General features: G+C 32.9%; 1 protein-coding gene across 1 annotated transcript; it reads right to left on the bottom strand.

The window, feature by feature from the left end:
• Positions 1-362: 362 nt before the first annotated feature.
• Positions 363-18,981, bottom strand: LOC129221363 (uncharacterized). Its single transcript, XM_054855833.1, has 6 exons — positions 18,969-18,981; positions 17,100-17,220; positions 12,732-12,955; positions 11,924-12,157; positions 4,951-5,299; positions 363-1,497 (listed from the first exon to the last, which is right to left on the bottom strand). The coding sequence occupies exons 2-6, from the start codon at positions 17,104-17,106 to the stop codon at positions 1,190-1,192; spliced, it is 1,122 nt and encodes a 373-aa protein (XP_054711808.1). The 5' UTR covers positions 17,107-17,220; positions 18,969-18,981; the 3' UTR covers positions 363-1,189.
• Between the last annotated feature and the right edge of the window lie 109 nt (positions 18,982-19,090).

Raw genomic sequence — 19,090 nt, 5'->3', positions numbered from 1 at the left:
GTTATCACGCCATATTAACATACCATATTATAGCAAGATAGTGCACCAACACTTTGGGAATAGATTTTAAGGATAAGAGAAGGAAAAATTCATGGCTAGTTCAACTACTAAGCAAGGAAAATTTTAGAATATAGGGACATTTCTGCTTCTATTGCACCATAGTAAGTTATCTTTTCTTTTAACACACAATTTAAAAATGTTGATGAATTTTATCTGTTAATTGGAGATATGGATTATATCATGCAGCACTCATTGTCATGCTGCACAATTCTTGCTACTGGGCATATTTCATGCATTTTATTAGAAAAAGGAATGATTAGATAATTTTTTATTGATCATTCCAATATACTTGATTAATATTATACTTAATTGAATTAAATTATACTCATACGTCAAAACCAAACAGGGGAAAAGTTTTTAAAAAAAAGTATTTTCTTAACTCCATATTTATAAGTCGAATGGTAAAAATTCTGCCGCATTAAAATAATTTTTCTCTCTTTATTTTAAAATGTAACCCTTGATGCAAAATACAGCTACAAAACAAGAACAACTGTTTGCACTTTTTTTTTTTTTTTGCATGGTGTTTTTTGACAATATACATCCCCCCGTCCTCCATTGTAAGATCCTAACAGTAATAGGCTTTTAAAGGCATTACAAGAGAAAATGGGCACTATTTAGTAATTGCGATTAAATTGAAAAACCAACGTAAATAAAGTGGGAAAACCAAGATCTCCCATGACTTTCTGGTTGTGTACTTAGTTTTTTGCACTGTGAAGAGTCTTTGAAATAGCTATGTGCTGTATTTTTGTGTTAATTTGTGCTTGATTTACTTTGGTTTTTCAATTTAATCATATTGCAGCACAAAGCTTATTTGATCTTTTTTCACTTATTTAGTAATTATGTGAAACATTAAAAGCACCCTAAACAACATGTTAAAAGATTTTTTTGAAGTTTCCCTTATTTTATTTGGATTCCTTTTGTAAGTGTTGCTACTGTTCAACTTGTTGCTTCATTTATGAAAAGAAGCATATTTAATAGTAATTACTTTGAAACATTTGATATGACTAAAATACTGAAACATTTTACAGAAAGATATGAAATTTCTCCTTGAGTCAATGAATCCTTTAACTGTCAACAGGGGAATGAAAGCAAAATATTTGTACAAAAAATTATCAAAATTAATACGTTGCTATAAATTGTATTTTGATCTTAAAATTTCAGCAACTATACTGAAGGCTTTCGCTTTGTTTTCTTCTGCAACTGCTATTCTTTCATTCAAATAGTATTGCTCTCTCGAAAGTTCCAGTTTTTTCCTTTTTATTTCTAAATGTTCTCGAGAAAGATCCAATTTCTTTTGTTCCAACAACAACAATTGCTCTTTAGCTTCAGCAATACGAGATAAAGCTTTAGATTTTTCTTTCTCAAGAAAGGTAAGTCCTTCAACGGCTACAGTTCGTCGAGCGGTATCATTGTTCTCTTTGCTCTTATTTGATTCATCTGAAATATTTAAAAATAATGAAATGAGGAGGAGGGGAATATTTAAAAAATGATCTCATTATTGACAATTATACTAGATACACACAATGATGTTGATGACAATTATACTAGATACACACCCCAAAGCAGAATACTTGACGATGTTCTGCAACGTAAAATCATTTGACCAAAACTGGTCTGCAAGTACTTCAAGCACTGTATACCCAAGCAACCGTGACCATTTCCACAAATCAAGAGCCCTAAATCAAAATTGTTTCATACAGGTGTTTTTTTTTTTTTTTTCAGTTTTTAAAACTTTACTGTTGCTACTCATTTCTGTGAAACCAAAAGTGATTGAGATTCTCCAAAAACATTTCATATGTTTTCTAAAATGCATAACCTAGGTGTCAAACCACATTTTTTGGATAATTTTACATGGCATGAAGAAGAAATTAAGTAATGTTGACAAATAAATAAATTACTAAAATAATAAATAAAATGAGTTGAGTTAGGGTAGCATACAATGAAACACTTTAAAATTTTTGAAATAGTTGAAATATTTTCAAGATGCTAAGGCTTTGAAACCTCAAATAAGACACACAACTTTTGGCGATGGGCATATTTTAATGTTGGTATGTTCCCAAAACATAGATTTATGGAGGAAATTGCAGTGTATGACTGGTCAATTTGGAAAAATGGGAAAAGGGGAACCAAAAACGCTAGAAAAATCAGGATCATTTCAGATTCAAAATATCAAATTTCTGCAGAAACAGCCAATTTGCTACAAATATCTTCTAACTCAAGTTTGAACTTTGCACAAATTCTGCAGATTTCTTTAATTTTAAAGTAAATCTAAAGTTTCTGCAGATGACTTACCGAGTTCAACATTTTTCATGGGCTTTCCGCCGAATTTTCGTAACTTTCGAGAAATTTAAATTGTTTCTAATTTAAAGAAATCTGCAGAATTTGCAAAATTGTCTTGAGTTGGAAGATGTATGCAGAAAGTCTGCAGTTTCTGCAGAAATTTCAGAGAAATCTGTAGAATTTCTGCAGAAAAGTCTGAGTTTTCCTCTCACATTTGAACAGCAATGTTCTGCAGGTCAGGCATCTGTTCTGCGACGTACGTCGCAAATTTAGTAGTATTCTGCTTTGGGGGATACACACAATGATGTTAATGATAATTATACTAGAACAATCATACTGGATTATTGACAATTATACTAGATACACACAATCATAATTTTTGGGGTTCAAACTACAAGAAAAAAATTGGACACATAAAAATACAGTAAAATCCCTCTAACGCAAACACTAACGGGACAAATTTTTCGTCCACAATAGAGGCGTGTCCGCAGGACAGGGATTTAAAAATATTATTTGCCTTAGAATCGGAGAATTAAAATTATCCGCACAAGAGGGATGTCCATTAGGAGGGGTTTTAATGTAAAAGAGGCATATGATTTTTTTTGTACCTCCTTTCAGTCAAAGAGCTATTTATTGTTACACAGGGCTCCTGCTAACTTTCAGAAAAGAAATTCCCCCGACTCTTCCTGGTTTTCGGGGAAAAAATCCATGAAACTCCAGACAACTTTTTTAAATCTTGCGGTATAATGTTATCGCCTCAGGTTTTACTTCATACTTCAGGGTTATAGAATGTTTACTTATGACTTTTACAATCAGCCTCAAAGTTGTCTAATATTTTTCGAGAAAAAATCCAGTGCACAAAGTGAAACAAAAAATAAAAATCCAAACCCAGATCAATGTCAGCAAAACAACATCACATGCAACTGAATTCGAGTCATTAATACAGATATGAACTGGGTTGACGTTATTGCAGAAGGGGGAGATACAGAAGATTTTATCAAAACATTGGAAAAGCAAGATCAAGTTAAAATGCGGAAAGCATTGGCAAAATACAGAAGAGTTGGCAGACCTGATATATTATGAGTCAAAACGTAATATTTGTGCAAGAAACTATAGTTAGAACATTGGCTTGGCTTATTTGTTATAGCAGTAAAGTAAGAGTTTTACATTTGGAACTCAATCTACACATTTCTATGCATTAAAAACGCTGGAATTCCAGGAATCATCGCTTAAAAAACTTCAGAATTCTGGAGCAGTCCAGGAGAAGTTACACTTCTGTGTGTAACAGGTTAAAAAATATTCATTCACTTAAATCGAGCTTATTAAAATGTTCAATTTATATGTTAATTTCATAGAAAGAAACATTTATGTATCTCAGAATATTTTCATACTATTGTATGCAAAATGTTAACAAAAAAAAAAAAAAAAGCAATATATACTATGTATTTTCAATGTTTTTAATTTTTGTTTATGCCTTTAAACAGGCAACTGAACAGCAATTTCAAATTACTGATAACTTTTTGAATCAGGGTCAGTATGCATCGATTCAGGTGGGATTCAATTGAAATTCTAGGATATTCACTACAGAATAAAGAGTGCATATGCTTTTTACCCATAAAAATGAAAAATAAAGAGACTAGAAATGGTGGCAAGCATAAATTAGTTCTCACCCAACATAATATACAGTCAAATCTCAATAACTCAAAGCTTATAATATCAATATTCCTTTATCTTGAAGTTTTCATCGGGTCCCAAACTCTTGAGACTGTTGTGGAAACTTCCCGTAATTCAAAAGTTTTAGCCTGTCCCTTGGGATTTTGAGTTATTGAGAGTAGACTGTAATTAACATAAATCTAACTTTTACACAAATAAGTTTTACATCATCGCAGAACAATGAATACCTATTTTGACACCTCAGATTTGGTGTTCCAATGAAATAAATGATAGCTCACTAGTATGTTAGCACATTGGTAGATCATTTCAAAATACAAAAGTGACGACCAGCAACAGGTTCTGGGCCCAGCTAGACTGGTCCTAGTCAATTTACAATCCCCAGTGAAGATCAATGGCCCTCTTAAAACTATCTACTACCTTGCTCATTACCACCTCTTCGGGTAAGCTGTTCCAAGGTTCCACTAGCCTGCTAAAATAGTAATTTTTCCTAATATCCATGTTAGCCTGAGATTTAAATGGCTTAAAACAATGATCCCTTGTCCTGTTTTCAGTGTTAAACTTCAGCCCCGTAACATCTTTCATTTTAATAAATTTAAACAACTGAATCATGTCCCTTGGGTCTCTTCTTTGCTCAAGATTGTACATTTTTAGCCTTCTCAGCCTGGAATCATAGTCTAAATGAGAAAGTCCATTTATTAGCCTTGTAGCCCGCCTTTGAACCCTTTCCAATACATTAATATCTTTCTTTAAGATAAGGAGACCAAAACTGAACAGCATACTCAAAAGGAAGTCTTACCAAACTTCTTTAGATTTGTTTGAAATAGATCTATTGATAAACCCAAGCATTTCATTATTCACAACCCTCATTTTTAAAATTTGGTTTCTCCTATACTATAGAAAGCTTAAATTTTATGCACATTAACAAAATATACATACTTTTAAACCTAGAATTGAAAAAGGCATCTATATCATTATCTAAATCATTTCTTTCTGTATTTTCCACAGGATTGCTACTTTTGACATTTCCAGCAATTTCACGACTTCCAGCATTCTGACTTATATCCCCATTTACGACAGTTTCAGCAAGATGTGCTATCGAAGGTTTAATGTCAATGGTGTCACCATCATGTAGACTATCATTATGTAAATTATTGTTTTGTAGTTCGGTTGCGCTGTCACTGGTGTGATTTGTCAATAAATTTTCCTCTATTTCTATATTATCCATTGAAGGCCACTGCTGTAAATTGTTCATTATATCAGGTAGTCCGGATTCATTTTGAGCATCCTGTAAAACAAAGATATAATCATACTTTAATCACATTGCAACTCATGACAATAGATCTCATTCATTTTATACACAACAGTGCAACTCTTTATATACAAGGAGGCTAATAAAACACAGGGTTATACAGCCCCTTGGCACAAACATATTTGCAAGTATTTTGTAAAAGAGTAAAAACTTCACTAATTTTTCTTCACTAAGAATTTACCTTATTGATAACATGAATTCCTCATGAAACTAATGTGTGCTAAATATTCATCATATTAATTGTCAGTAAAAAAAAGTCAAGAGAAGATTTAGATGTGAGCGAATGCATTTTAAAAGATTGATAGGCGATATAATTTATTAAATTTTTTCATTACCTCACTTATCAATAGCAGAAAAAAAAAGTTTTAAACCTTTTAAAAACCAATTTTAAAGTGACTAGTCTCACTGTTTTATTTATTTATTTTTGCACCTATCACGAGGACGAGAAGAGCAAAACTTATGGATGGAACGTAAATTATTTTGTGTTGAGACATTCAATAATAGAATCTTTGATACCATCAAAAGGTACATGATCATCAAGATAGGCACTTGCAGCCTTGGCATTGCATCAAGATTCAAAAAAAAAAAAAAAAAAAAAAAACTTCAAAATTATTTTGTTTTAGACTATTGAAAATTGGAAAGATTGAATAGTCAAATGGTGGTTATTATTGTTGCAATGGGTGATAGCTTCAACTAAACTCCTTAACAAGTTATAATAGCTTGACTTTGTACTAATTATACCAGATTAACACACAAGTAAATTCTTCCTGAGAACCAAATCCAATATGCAACACATGCAATGTCAATCAGAGAGTGTTGCATATCCTCTTCTACCGCCAAATTTTAATTATATTCGTTTCAAATTCTTCAACCATTTTCACTTTGAGAGAATTGTTGGGGGACGTACCTCATCTTAAATTGTTCCCTTTCCTTCAGTAGATTGTCTTTATATCTTTAATCTGGCGTTTGTCTCTTTGGCTTTATTTTTGTCTAATTATCTGTGTTTTTTGTTTTATTCAAAATTATTTTGCAGTTTTCTTTAGATTAGCTTTTACAAATTTAAAACTTCATATAAGAACCTATTTTGTAAATTTTTGAAAATTCTAGAAGTTTTGTGTCTGTTATACTCAAAGTAATTTCACATTTTTCTCACCTTTTCACTCTCTTACTACTACAAAGCAATTGTTTGGCTCAGTATAGCTTATTAAGGCTCTTGCGCCATAAAACCTAATTAAATCAATCAAACAAAATTTATAGTGCTTTGGGCTAAGAATGGTTAAGCTTTTTGTTTTGAAAGAACATAAATTACAGAAATTCAATAATATTTTATTTTTTAAAAAAACTAAGATAATTTAAAAGTAGAGTTTTCACACTGGTGTCATTCTGACTTTTTAAATTGATAAGCAACTTAACTCTGAGTTAGATTTTAATTTACAGTACAACTTCAATATCTCGACTCTCACGGGACGAGAAAAAAATCGAGTTATCAAGGTTTTGAAACACTACAAACACTTACAAAATCACACACACATACACTATATACATTCATATATGTAATATGGGACCACTTTGAGTTACGATTAATAAGTTAGTCTTCAATATTTTACTAGAATTGAAATTTTATAGCTGTTGAAAGTGTAAAAAATGAGATTTTGAAACAAACAACAATTTCAACTTTGTTTTTTCATCTAAAAATTTAAAAATTATAATTTTATCTTCAACCAGTAGCTCCTCACAGTCAAAAACTTTTCGGTAGCCATTTTGTACTAGTAAAAAAAGCAGAATAATGAAAATGAGGAATGCATTTTCCGTCATTGCTGGAAAACTGACTGGCTCCCTGTCCTCAAAGTGGACAGCATGTTTGAAAAAAATTCACGAAAATTCTAAACTCTGGGGAAAACACTGAGAAAGAGAATTACAGCACTCCCCTCATACCCACCCTTACCTATTATCTTGCCCTAATCACCTATTCACAAAATTTCCAAGAAAAGGGATGAAAAACTTCAAGCAATTGTCTCTGAAACTGGTTTTACAACAAAAATTGCCAAAGAAAAATTACATTAGAAACTTGCTCTGTGCAAAAATTTTGACATGTCAAGGGTTTCGAAAAATAAATTTCGAGATAACTATGGAAAATACATAAGGGTTTTCATGGAAAGTGCAGGGGATTTTTTTTCGAGATAACAAGGTTTGATTGAAAAATAAACTTATTTTAAAAGCATAAAAACATGATCAGGGGCAAATCCAGGATTTTTTTCTCACCACCTATTTTTGTGAAAGTATTGTATCAATATTCTATTTTTGCAAAAGTTTTTTTTTTTTTTTATCAGCATTGATTTTGTGATCTTTCAAAGGCACATTCTAATTTTTGTCTCAGAAAATTAGAGCAATTTAAACGTTAGTTTGAAAAGTGCAAATGTCATTAACTAATATTTTGAACTTTTTTTTTGTGTGTGTGTGGGGGGGGGGGGACCTAAGAGGTAGGGAAAATATTGTATCACAGCTCAATAAGCTTCGTACTGTGTAACAATTCAGGAAATCACCATCCCCTAAAACTGATGCTAAACATAGGCGGATTTAGGCCGAAATATTTGGGGGTGCAACAATAACAGGGATCTGAGGAGGGGGGGGGGGGTATTTCCGGAATAACAAGGTAGTGGCGAAATCAGAAAATAATTTTAGGGCGGGACACACTTTTAAGTCTAAAAAACGCGATGTAAACCATATTTAGTAAGATTAGGGGATGGGCAATTCTTAACATTTCAAACTGCAGAAAAAGTCTTAAACGAATATTGCTTCTAAGTCGATATTAGAAGCAATGGGTGAATCTAGCTACTGGTTTGGAATGGGATTCACGCCTCAGAAAAAATTTGAAATAGTAGTTTTGAAAACGCAGTTTTACAGTTCTTGGTGATATTTTAGAGGTAAGAAAGGTACGTGTGGCTCCAAGTCTATTTTTAGAAATTTTAGTCTTATAAATGTGATTACAGTCCATATTTACAGTTTGGGTTATGAATGAGACTCATAGACTGCCTCCAATCGATTTTTTGAAAAGCAGATAGAAATACGTAACCCCCCCCCCCCCCCTCCCTCATGCTTCCTCTTTAACTTTTCATAATTGAAGTTCCAAAAATTCTACGGAGGACAATTTTTGATGCTGGTGAACACAAATGATGAACACCGGACGGGCTGTTCTGGAGCTCTCCCCTGGAAAATTTTCGAAATTGAAGTCCTAAAAATGAAGTTCTTCTGCAATAATCCATGGTATTAAAAAAAAAAAGGATTCTCCCACTTAAATATTTCGAAATAGTAGTTTTCAAAACCAAAATATTAACACTCTTTGATGATGATAGAGAAAGGGGCGTCAGAGACCCTTGTTCGAATATTTTCCAAAATTAAAGTCTTAAACACATGACTGTAAGACCATATTTGGTAACGTTAGAGACACTGCAGTTTTTCAAAACTGAAGCTCCAAAAACGGAATTTTAAACGATTTTCGATGTATTTAGGTGATTAGATCTTCCTTGGAAATTTTGCGAAAGTGAAGCCCTAGAAACGAAATTTGAGGTACTCTGTAATAACTTTAACTGGAGAAAGGGCTTTGGAGAAGAAACATTTTGAGGACTAATAGAAAAAATGAAAACGAAATAGAAAAAATCAAAAAAAAAAAAAGGGGGGGGGGGGAGGGGGAGATATGAAAGAAAGAGGATTATGCGAGAAGGCACACAATTCGCCACCAATAATCTGAAGCTGTTGAAAATTTTATATGTCAACATTTCTCTTTGAAAGAGAAATTAAGATTTTTTCCCAACATTCTTTTTTTTTCGTAAAATAATTGCTTTTTCCCAAAATGAGATCTTTTCTTCTCTTCAATAATAAAGAATATTTTTTAAAAAACATCTACTCAGCATTTTGTGGGGAGGGTCACCAGTCTTGTGCCCCTTCCCCCCTGGATGCACAACTGCAGCAAAATGTCCGGAAGTCCTCCTTCAAAAATTTTTGTTTATTTACCTTAAAAGTTGTTTGTTTTCGGTTGATTTCGGTGTAGATTTTATTGATCAAGTTTCTTGCAATAGCCATGTTTTTTTTTTTTTTTTTTTTTTTGGACTTTATTAGCCATTGTTGTTTTAAAATAGAAGAATTTGTATTGATATACGAATAAATACCCAATTACAGAACATGCAATTATTCTATACAATAACACAGCACTGGACAATAAATTGTTTGAGAAGTTTCTTTATTTGCATGAAATTATTTATTAGTTTTTTTTTCCAAATGGATAAAATTACTTTAATTCTTAATATGAGCACAGTTATGTTTTTCTTGCACTAGCGACGTGTGGTGATACACCGGATTCAAGTAAATTTACTAATATAGCAGCTATGAATTTTTTTCCCCCAACTGCGTTTCTGAGTGAAATATACTAAACCAATTTTTTTTCAAAACCCAACCAAAAATTTTGGGGGTGCGGCGCACCCCCTGGCACCCCCGTAAATCCGCCTATGATGCTAAAAGATTGCTTAAAAGCAATTTGGCGAAAAACAGTGAAACTTGAGTTTAATACTATGAAAAAGTTGTTACCTAAGCGATTGTTCATATAAATCATCATAGCATTTTATTTTATGAGTAAACTATGTTTTAAACTGAAAAACATGTTTTCTATTTTAAAACACAGGTTTTTGTGAAACTTTCGTTTTTTTAATATTGCTTCTAGAATGTGTCGATTTTTAAAGTTAGTTTTCTGAAGCTGCTGATTTTATAACTTGATTTTTATAAAAGTACTGATTTTAAAATAAGATTTTTGTGAAAGTACCGAAAAACGGTAGTAAAATCTATCTGTATTGGGCCCTGATGATTTAACCAAAATACTATCCATGTGCAATTTCTATTTTTCTTCTGAAACATATACAGTCCAACCTCTAAATACTGACATCCAAATGAACTAATACTCTGGATAACAAACTTATGGAATATTATAAGGTTCATTCAGATGAAACTCGGTCAGTGCATCTAACTTCACATCAGACGTTAGAGGCTGTCACATAACTGCATGCATGGAAGCACCATCTATCGGTAGGGAGATTGACGCATGCGCAAAGATTGATCTTGCACAGTGACAGTGGTTTCACATTGAAGAGAAGGTGGTCACACAAGTTATCGTCCACTACCGCATATGTCCTTGTTTTTGACCACAAGGGCTCACTGCTTGTCAAGTTCTTGGAACGGGGAATCACCATCAGTGCCCGTATTTATCAAGCCACTTTACAGAACCATAGATGAGCCATTTCATCGAAGCGGCCAGGCATGTTGTCCAAAGGTGCCCACACACTGCCAATGCAGTGAAGACGATACTGCAGCAGTTTTGGTGGGAAACGCCGGAACATCCGTAGTGCAGTCCAGACCTTTTACCGTGTGACTTTCATGAGTCAGATGTATTTGGACTTCTGAAACAAGCTGTTCAGGACATCACTTCACAATGGATGATGAAGTGTGTGACTGGGTCCAGGCCTGGATCCGACAGCAGCCTACTAGTTTCTTCAAAAATGGAATCAAATGAAAATGATGAACGATCGACTAATGTCGCAAAGGGATAAATGTGCCAACAGTTTTGGCCACTATTTTTAAGTTAATAAAATGGTTACTGTTACTTTACACAAGTGACCAGGTTTCATTTGAATGCCTCTTATACAATAATTTTTTGTCAAGTACTTTCAAAACACACGACAATGTTTTAAATTTCATTACCACGATTCTGCCAGCTGTTTGGATGCAATCTTTTTTTCATTATAAATGAAATTCTTTCAGGGAAATAATGAAAAATTTTTGAGAGATTTATTATAGAAATTTCTGACAATTAGGTGTCTTGTATTATTGATCCATGCAACCATAGCTATCCTCCACTTTGCCAAGAGCTAGCAATTGCAAATCCTCAGGACACACACAAGACTCGAAAGAAAAAGGTTTTAATATTTGACATGAAGAACTGTGTGGTGGACTCATAATTATAAACTTTAACTTCCAGCAGAAAACGTACTGCAACTTCTACCAAAATACAAACTTCAACTTCCATGAAAACTAAGAACATTCACTTCCACTCAGAGATGCGACACATAAATAGCCGCCATTGAATTCAGTCGGTTCTTTTTCACACGTTTACTTGCTGGTTGTGTCTGCCTCACGCTTGCTAAGAGCGACATGAGGAATTTGAAATGTTTAGGGTCACTATTCCTTGTTTTAAATAATTTTAGAGTTAACTTTTTATTAAATAAATGTTTCTTTAGATTTTTTTCATCAAAAATGTTTTGTCCTCTTAGAAAGTGTTCCCTGGTACAACAGTGGTGCACTTAAGGGGTGCACACAAAAGAACTAATAAAAAGGAATACAAGGCTTTGATATAAATTTACATGAATTACTCAGTGTGAAAAGGGAGATGGGAACAAACACTAAAACTAAACTAAAGTCAAATAAGTATTTTGTCCCTGTTTCAAAAGCAACAGTTTAAGGAATATAGATAAATTTTTAACATTTGCATGGAATGAATTCAATAACAATACGATTTTACGTAAATACATAAAATATAGTAAATATTGTTGTTTGTACCGAATCACTTGACATGTTATCTTTTCCATTAGGAGCATCATTACTTTGCACGTCCATTAGGTTAGAATCAGTATTTACAAGATTTGGTTTTTCATCTCTCACATTAAATTTACTCATAGTGAGTACTTTTTTTTCTAAAGGAGTCAAGTGCTCAGTTTTTGACCCATTCTCAGTATGTTGTCGTTTATTACCAATGGCCTTGGCACGAGCACTGCACTTTAAATCATTCCAGGTCTGAAAAGAAAATTGAACAGACTTTCAGCACATAATCTGTTAGTTACATTTATAAATGAGTAGATTTCATTAAAAAAAATGAGAATGAAATAATTGATAAATGGGTTAGGACAAAATAATGCAATTACATAGAATACATATGCTCAATTTCAAGTTAAATAACTTTTTGCTTGATCTACTTGTGTAGCAAATTTTGTGAAAAGTCTTTTGGATTCCAGAAGTTACCCCCCCCCCAAAAAAAAAGCACATTTGCATTCTTCAGGCAGTTTTATTTTCCCCTGCACAAGAAAAAATTAAACATTTTTTTTTAAACTTTTTTTTTTAAATGAAAGTACTTTTATCAAATTGTTCATTATTTCAAAACTATTTTGTTTGAAATTAATTTGAAGAGAAAAACTCGTAGTGTCATGATCGTTCACAGTATTGTACCAAAAGATTTTCCGACACCTTGTGTATAAAATAGCAAATAAATATAAACTGCCACAGTGAAACGTCAGAGTATTAAACGAAGAAAAACCATACAAGAGCAGCTGAACATTAACATAAATAAAGAAGTACAAATAAATTATTATACTTTTCTCCACTGTTGATTGCTTTTCCTTGGACCTCCAGGAAATTTGTTCAAGGTATCAGCTAACTCCTGCCACAAACGGTGCCTGTCTGCTTTTGTGAAACTATCGGTCGTTTTCCCAATAGTTAATTCTGGATGGTTTTCTAGAAATGCAACCATTACCTCATATTGATGCTGAGATGTCCTTTTCGATCTGAATACAGGGTATTCTATTTCCGCTGAGTTATCTATGTGGTTGAAAGGAAAATAATATGAGCAAAGAAGCAAATCATTTACATGAGCAAATTAATGCTGTAAGATACTAAAAAAGACTTATAGTGCTAAACAATTAAAACGTTACAGAAACATCAAATATTGATAATAAAAGAACAAACAGAAAACGCTGAAGCCAGACTCATCAGATGTGGAAACTTTATCCAATGGTTAAGAAACAGAAAAGAAATAAATCTAAACTAAATGAAATGTTACAGTAAATTAACGCCCTATATCCAAAGCTAAGGCAGAAATACATGAAAAAAACTGCCAGCTCAGTCATTCCAGCCGAGGACCTTCGGACAGACGAGTGATCGAAGCAAAAGTTCGGTTCAACCTCCAGCTCAGTCACTTCCTAAGCCGGGCTGATGAGTGCTATTAAGCACGAAACTGCAGTCCTCGGCTGGAATGACTGAGCTGGAGGTGTATTTCATGTAAATGAAATGTGTTTAAGTCCCAAATATTTAACACACAATGTTGCATTGGGTAAAAACACTAAATGCTAAACTGCATGCAATAACCAGGAACTTAAATAAAAACCCAGAGCAGGAGTTTTGTCTTGGTTATTAAAAGTCAAATATACATGCATATAGTATGATTATACATCAATTTATGATCACAACACACTTTACTTCAAAAGTTTCCTGTCAGAATGAGGCGATATTTCATCAGAACAGCTCTGAGGTGGCAATGGGAATTCGTTTCGGGAAGTCAAAAAAAAAAAAAAAAAATCTAATAGATAGTGCTGTCGAGGTTCACATTCCTGTTGGGGAGGTATGTTAATTACTAGTGCATAACTTGGGCAGCCAATTCACAGACTCAGCACCGATACCCTCTGATCTGTTGTGGAACATACCATTTTATGCTTCCAACTACTAGCATACGGAACATTTATGCATTCATAATCTGAAAGGTGTTTGTTTCATACGACTCCTCTTTTTCTCTAGCCTCAAGCTTATCTAACCATCAAGCCATCAGCTTTCTCGAATACATAATTTTGGCAATTAACTTATGTTTTTTTTTTGTAATCCCTTAGAATTTATTATTTCCTTTCCACTGACAACATTTACATGTTAAACAAATCCCTTTCATATAAAGTTTTCACCTTGTGTAACCCTAACAGCACCATCTATTGGCATATTTTAGAACTATTTTCTCCTTCGCCAAACAAAATAACATGGCCTCGCAATTGTTCTGGTGAAATATCAAGTCATCCTGAGCTGTAGCTTTTAAATTAGAGAGACTTGAAATCGCAACTTTAATTACGACCATCCTGCACACCAGAGATGCATTGGTGCACCCAGAGCCATAACTTTGAAATGGGAGAAGGCTATCCAACCAGCTAATGATGTCATCATAAGTCGATCCACGATGATTTTCTTACAGAACTCTTCTATTATTTCGGTCGCATTAAAAGTTCTATTTGCGTTATTTGAAAACTCACCCACATACACACACAAAAAAAATTCATCACATATTTTAAAATGTACTGAATTTTATTCATAGTATGTTACATAAAGCTTTAAATCTGAAAAAGCATTCAAAAAAGTAAACAAGTTTTTGTTTTACAATTACGTTAAAACAAAGTAATAAATGATCAATGTTCTATTTTTCATTTGAAAACATATAAAAACTAATCACCATACATTTTAGAATACACTGAATTTTACTCACAGTAAATTATATTAAAACACTTAGTCTTAAAATAATATTCAGATAAGTAAATGAGTTTCATTTTACAATTCAAGTAAAACAAAATAACAGATGAATAAAATTAAAATATATATATTTATCACTAGCAGTACCGGCATGGCGTTGCTCAAGCTAAGAATTTAAAGGAAGTCCGTTGAATAAAACAATCCAGGAAAAAAAGCAAAAAAAAGTTTTTTTTTCCAAAAATTCATAAAAAATACAAAAATTGCTCGATCTGCGAAAAAAAAAATCATCATACTTAAAAATAAATGTCCTACATTTTAATAGAAAAAATATTTTTCTGACACAATTGTTTCGTGATCTCCGGGGTAAAAAGTACTAAAAACTGCTAAAAATCGCATTAAAACATCGAATAACTTGTTTAAAAATTAAAATATCAAGGTAAATTATAGCCTTCTGCAATAAAAGGACTACTCAACACAAAAAGAATTTTTCAATTCAAACCAGTAGTTCCTGAGATTAGTGCATTCAAACAAACTCTTCAGCTTTATATTATCAGTATAGATTTGATTTACGTAAACAGAAAACATGATTGCAACATGTTTCATAAGATATTAAATTATGATACAGAACAAACACACAAGCACTACTTAGGCATCCAGCTACCCCCCCCCCTCCTACACACATACAAGAAAGATTGAATACTACCCCCCAATAAGGTAAATCCTCCAAAAACAGAAAATGCCCCAATAAACATATTAACTTAAAATGTCAATGGCACACTTATTTAAAACAATTACTGTTGGAAAGTTGGCATGATTATGAGACCATAAACCCACTTTGGTGGGCACTCCTGAAGAATAATCCAGGAGTTAAATCTGAAAAACGTAAATTGTAGTAGGAATTGCACCATAGCATCAACATTGCATGTACAACATTAAAAAATGTATCCAAAACAAAGTTCTCTCCCCCCCCCCCGCCTTTTTAACTTCACTACTTTACTCTTTTTAGATTTTTCTGCCGCTGGCGATCTTTTATTTTTTCGACTTTTAATCATTGCATCATTTATAGCTTCAGTAAAATTATTTAAATTAATATTACAGTCAAACCTTTTTAATGCAAAATAACTTAAGGTGAAATATCGCTTTACATAAATACCTCTTTGGTGCTGTAAGTTTAACAATTACGTAATAATTTTTCAGATAAGATGAAAACGAGTTAACTTGAAAAAATTATTACTTTCTTGTGAATTTTGCATTGATGAGTTTCAATTGCAGCTGACGAAAAAAAGTGGTGGTCCAACGGATCAACTAGATGTGGATACTTCTTTTGAAGGGAAGGAGATTTTCGAGAAGTAGTATATCCAAACTGGGAGATGAGGCGATCACAGCCTAATCGGTAAGGCATTGGATTCCTGATTGGGGGTCTATGGGTTTGATGTCAACCAAACGAAGATCCAATGTGTTCGCTAATGGGGGTCTATGGGTTTGATGTCAACGATACGAAGATCCAATGTGTTCGCTAATGGGGGTCTATGGGTTTGATGTCAACCATACGAAGATCCAATCTGTTCGCTAATGGGGGTCTATGGGTTTGATGTCAACCAAACGAAGATCCAATGTGTTCGCTAATGGGGGTCTATGGGTTTGATGTCAACCAAACGAAGATCCAATGTGTTCGCTAATGGGGGTCTATGGGTTTGATGTCAACCATACGAAGATCCAATGTGTTCGCTAATGGTGACTGGGCATGTAAAATATGTCGTGGCCACTAAGTCCTTCAAGTTCCCATTCCAAATTTGAACAAAGCAAATAGACCTTGGGGTATTTTTTGTGAGCTTTCAAATGGGACTTCGAATCAAGAAAATGGGATAATTATTTGGGTAGAAATGAGCCATTTAATGCCATTTTGGAGTCATGAAATTAAAATTAGAATAGTTTGGTACTTTTTTGGCATTTGAAAACAACTCTGTTCCTTCTAGGGTACCCAAGTACCTCCCTGCCAAATTTGGTTGAGATCTGACTTAAACTGGATTTGTACAGGGAATATATAAACATGCATACATACATACACACAAACATGCATTTATTTTCTGTTTTATTTATGCAGTTTTATTGTTTCCGCAAAAAAAGGTTAATGCAAAGCATTTAATTTATTTAAAGTATGTACAATATAATTAGCTGTGCTAAAAATTTGTGGGAAAGAATATGTTTCCAAACATTTTAGCCCTGTATCTCTAAGAAACATTTTTGCCACATATTCTTCATTCACAACAAAAGTGTATTATATCTCTGGAACAGTCTGCAAAGAAATTAATAAAAATGCAACAATCTTTTGTTTTTAAAATAGTCCTGTCGTCTGTAAAGTGTTTCAGTTTGCTTTTGAATTTGGAAATGTTTGAGAAGTGTCTCTCTACATCATAATTCTGCTTATTTTTTTCACTTTCTTGAGTAGAAACTTCAATACCTTCCATTTCTTCACTTCTGGATCTGCTCTTTGAAGATTTTCTGGAAGCAGAAGGTTTTGAAGAAGAGCACTGTGGTAAAACAGGAAACACAGACGGCACAGCAGTGGGCAATAACCTACACTGACAGAAAATGAATAAACTGAAATTCAATGTTTTAACAATTTTATACATTAAGTTCAATAATTATAATAATAATCTTAAATTTATTTTGAAGTATTGTAACATCGAGCAATTTAATCAAAGAAAATGCACTGAAAATTGTATACACATTTTGCAGTTGAATGAAATAATAGCGATTTGTTTTATTAGCCCAATTTTAAGCATTCATACCTAAAAAATGCATTAGAAATTTTCACTACAAGATGCGTTTTAGTAGTATAATCTGACTAACATTATGTTTTCAGGGTTTCTGCAGGCTTAAGAGAAAAAAATATAAGAAAAAAAATTAAAAAAAAATATCTACCAGAAAATTGCCTGTACAAGTATGATGTGTGAAAATTGCTTCTACATTTGACCGAAGCCATTTCCTGTTTGATGATATTTTGATAGTTGAAATTGTAACCCTAACTTCAGTAGATTAACCCTAAACTCCAGTAGATAGGGTCAATTGTTGACCAGTTTCATTTCTTCATGCCCCTGAAATGACAGTCTAACCCAGGGTTTCCGCTACAGTCGCATTTTTCGCATAATGCGAAAACACTATCTGAATTGCGAAAATAAAGCAATGCATTTTTGCTCAAATAAAAAATAAATTAAAAAAAAAAAAAAAAGAATAAATCTATGATCCTAGAAAGGAAGCATGTATGGCGATAATCAACTTAATCTTTTTTAAATCTTAGTTAAGATGTTTAAATTACAATTAAGTTCAATAACTATTAGTCTTATCTAGCATTATGTCCCCACAAAAACTGCTTTATTAGGAGGAGGAGACTGCAACATTCTAAACATCAGTCGTGTTTTCTTTTTTTATTTTATGTTTTAAAAAAATAGCTGTTGTACTTATTTCTTCAAAGATGTCACAGATGAAATATGAATTTTATTTTCAACTGGAGATGAAACACACTGAGGCATATATAAATATATGAGAATGTGTAACATTTTAGCATTTTGCTAACATTTTCCCCTCAATTTTAGCTTTCATGCTAAAGAACTTTTGAACGCAGCTTAAACCCTGGTCTAACCAGTAAAGCAGTTTAAGTTACTGGATCCAATTCTACCAATTCAAAATAAAGCATTGCCCTCCCATGTCAAATATTAGCCAAAAATGTCATCAAATTATCATGCCGTGCTGTGAATTTCATTGTTGATGACGTCAGGAGCTTACTCGATCATTGGCTATAACACATATAAGGATTACATCAAATGAATTACAAGTATATCATCCACTGTAACATTACTGCTGGGCCAAAAGGATATTGTTTAGAAATTCAGAAAAAACGAGGGGCTGAGCTATTAGCTAATTTGTCTATTATTTGCTACAAGACTAAGATCAACTTTTTCTTCATAAACTAGGATTTAACTGGGGGGGGGGGGGGGAGTGCAACGGGAAAATAGTTCAAAAACGATTAATCAGTAAATTAATTATATCTAATTCTAAGAACTGCTTTGATCAAAGTATCACACAAAAGTTCGAGAACCATTTTAAGTGAAACTATGAAAAAATACACATTTGCAGATTTCAAGATGTTTATGAGTCATCTAGACAATTCCTTGTGAATAAATACATTACAAAATAAAAAATAGGGCTGAATAACAAATTAGTGAAAACATATTAGAAATGAAACCTGTGCTTATAACGACACTGATAGATCATCAAAAACACCCCTTGAAAATGGTTTTTGTAACTAAGGAGTCTAAATAGTATTCACCTGAGAATTTTCAAATTCACTTCAATAAGACGCCCGGTTTTTTCATCATATGCTGAAGCGCTTGTTCGAAAATCACTCTGCAGAAAGTGTTTTTCACAAACCTGAATAATGAAAGAAAAACT

This window comes from Uloborus diversus, chromosome 4 (genome assembly GCF_026930045.1).
Source record: "Uloborus diversus isolate 005 chromosome 4, Udiv.v.3.1, whole genome shotgun sequence".
NCBI classification, from domain to species: domain Eukaryota; kingdom Metazoa; phylum Arthropoda; class Arachnida; order Araneae; family Uloboridae; genus Uloborus; species Uloborus diversus.
This window is presented reverse-complemented; position numbering and strand designations above follow the sequence as displayed.

What these genes read in the sequence shown, in the direction of transcription:
- LOC129221363 (XM_054855833.1), bottom strand. An exon ending in ATAACATGTCAAGTGATTCG is followed by an intron (nt 5,300 to 11,923) that starts GTACAAACAACA and finishes TTTGTTTTACAG; the next exon opens with GATGCTCAAAATGAATCCGG. An exon ending in TTTCAATTCTAGGTTTAAAA is followed by an intron (nt 1,498 to 4,950) that starts GTATGTATATTT and finishes TAAATATTTCAG; the next exon opens with ATGAATCAAATAAGAGCAAA.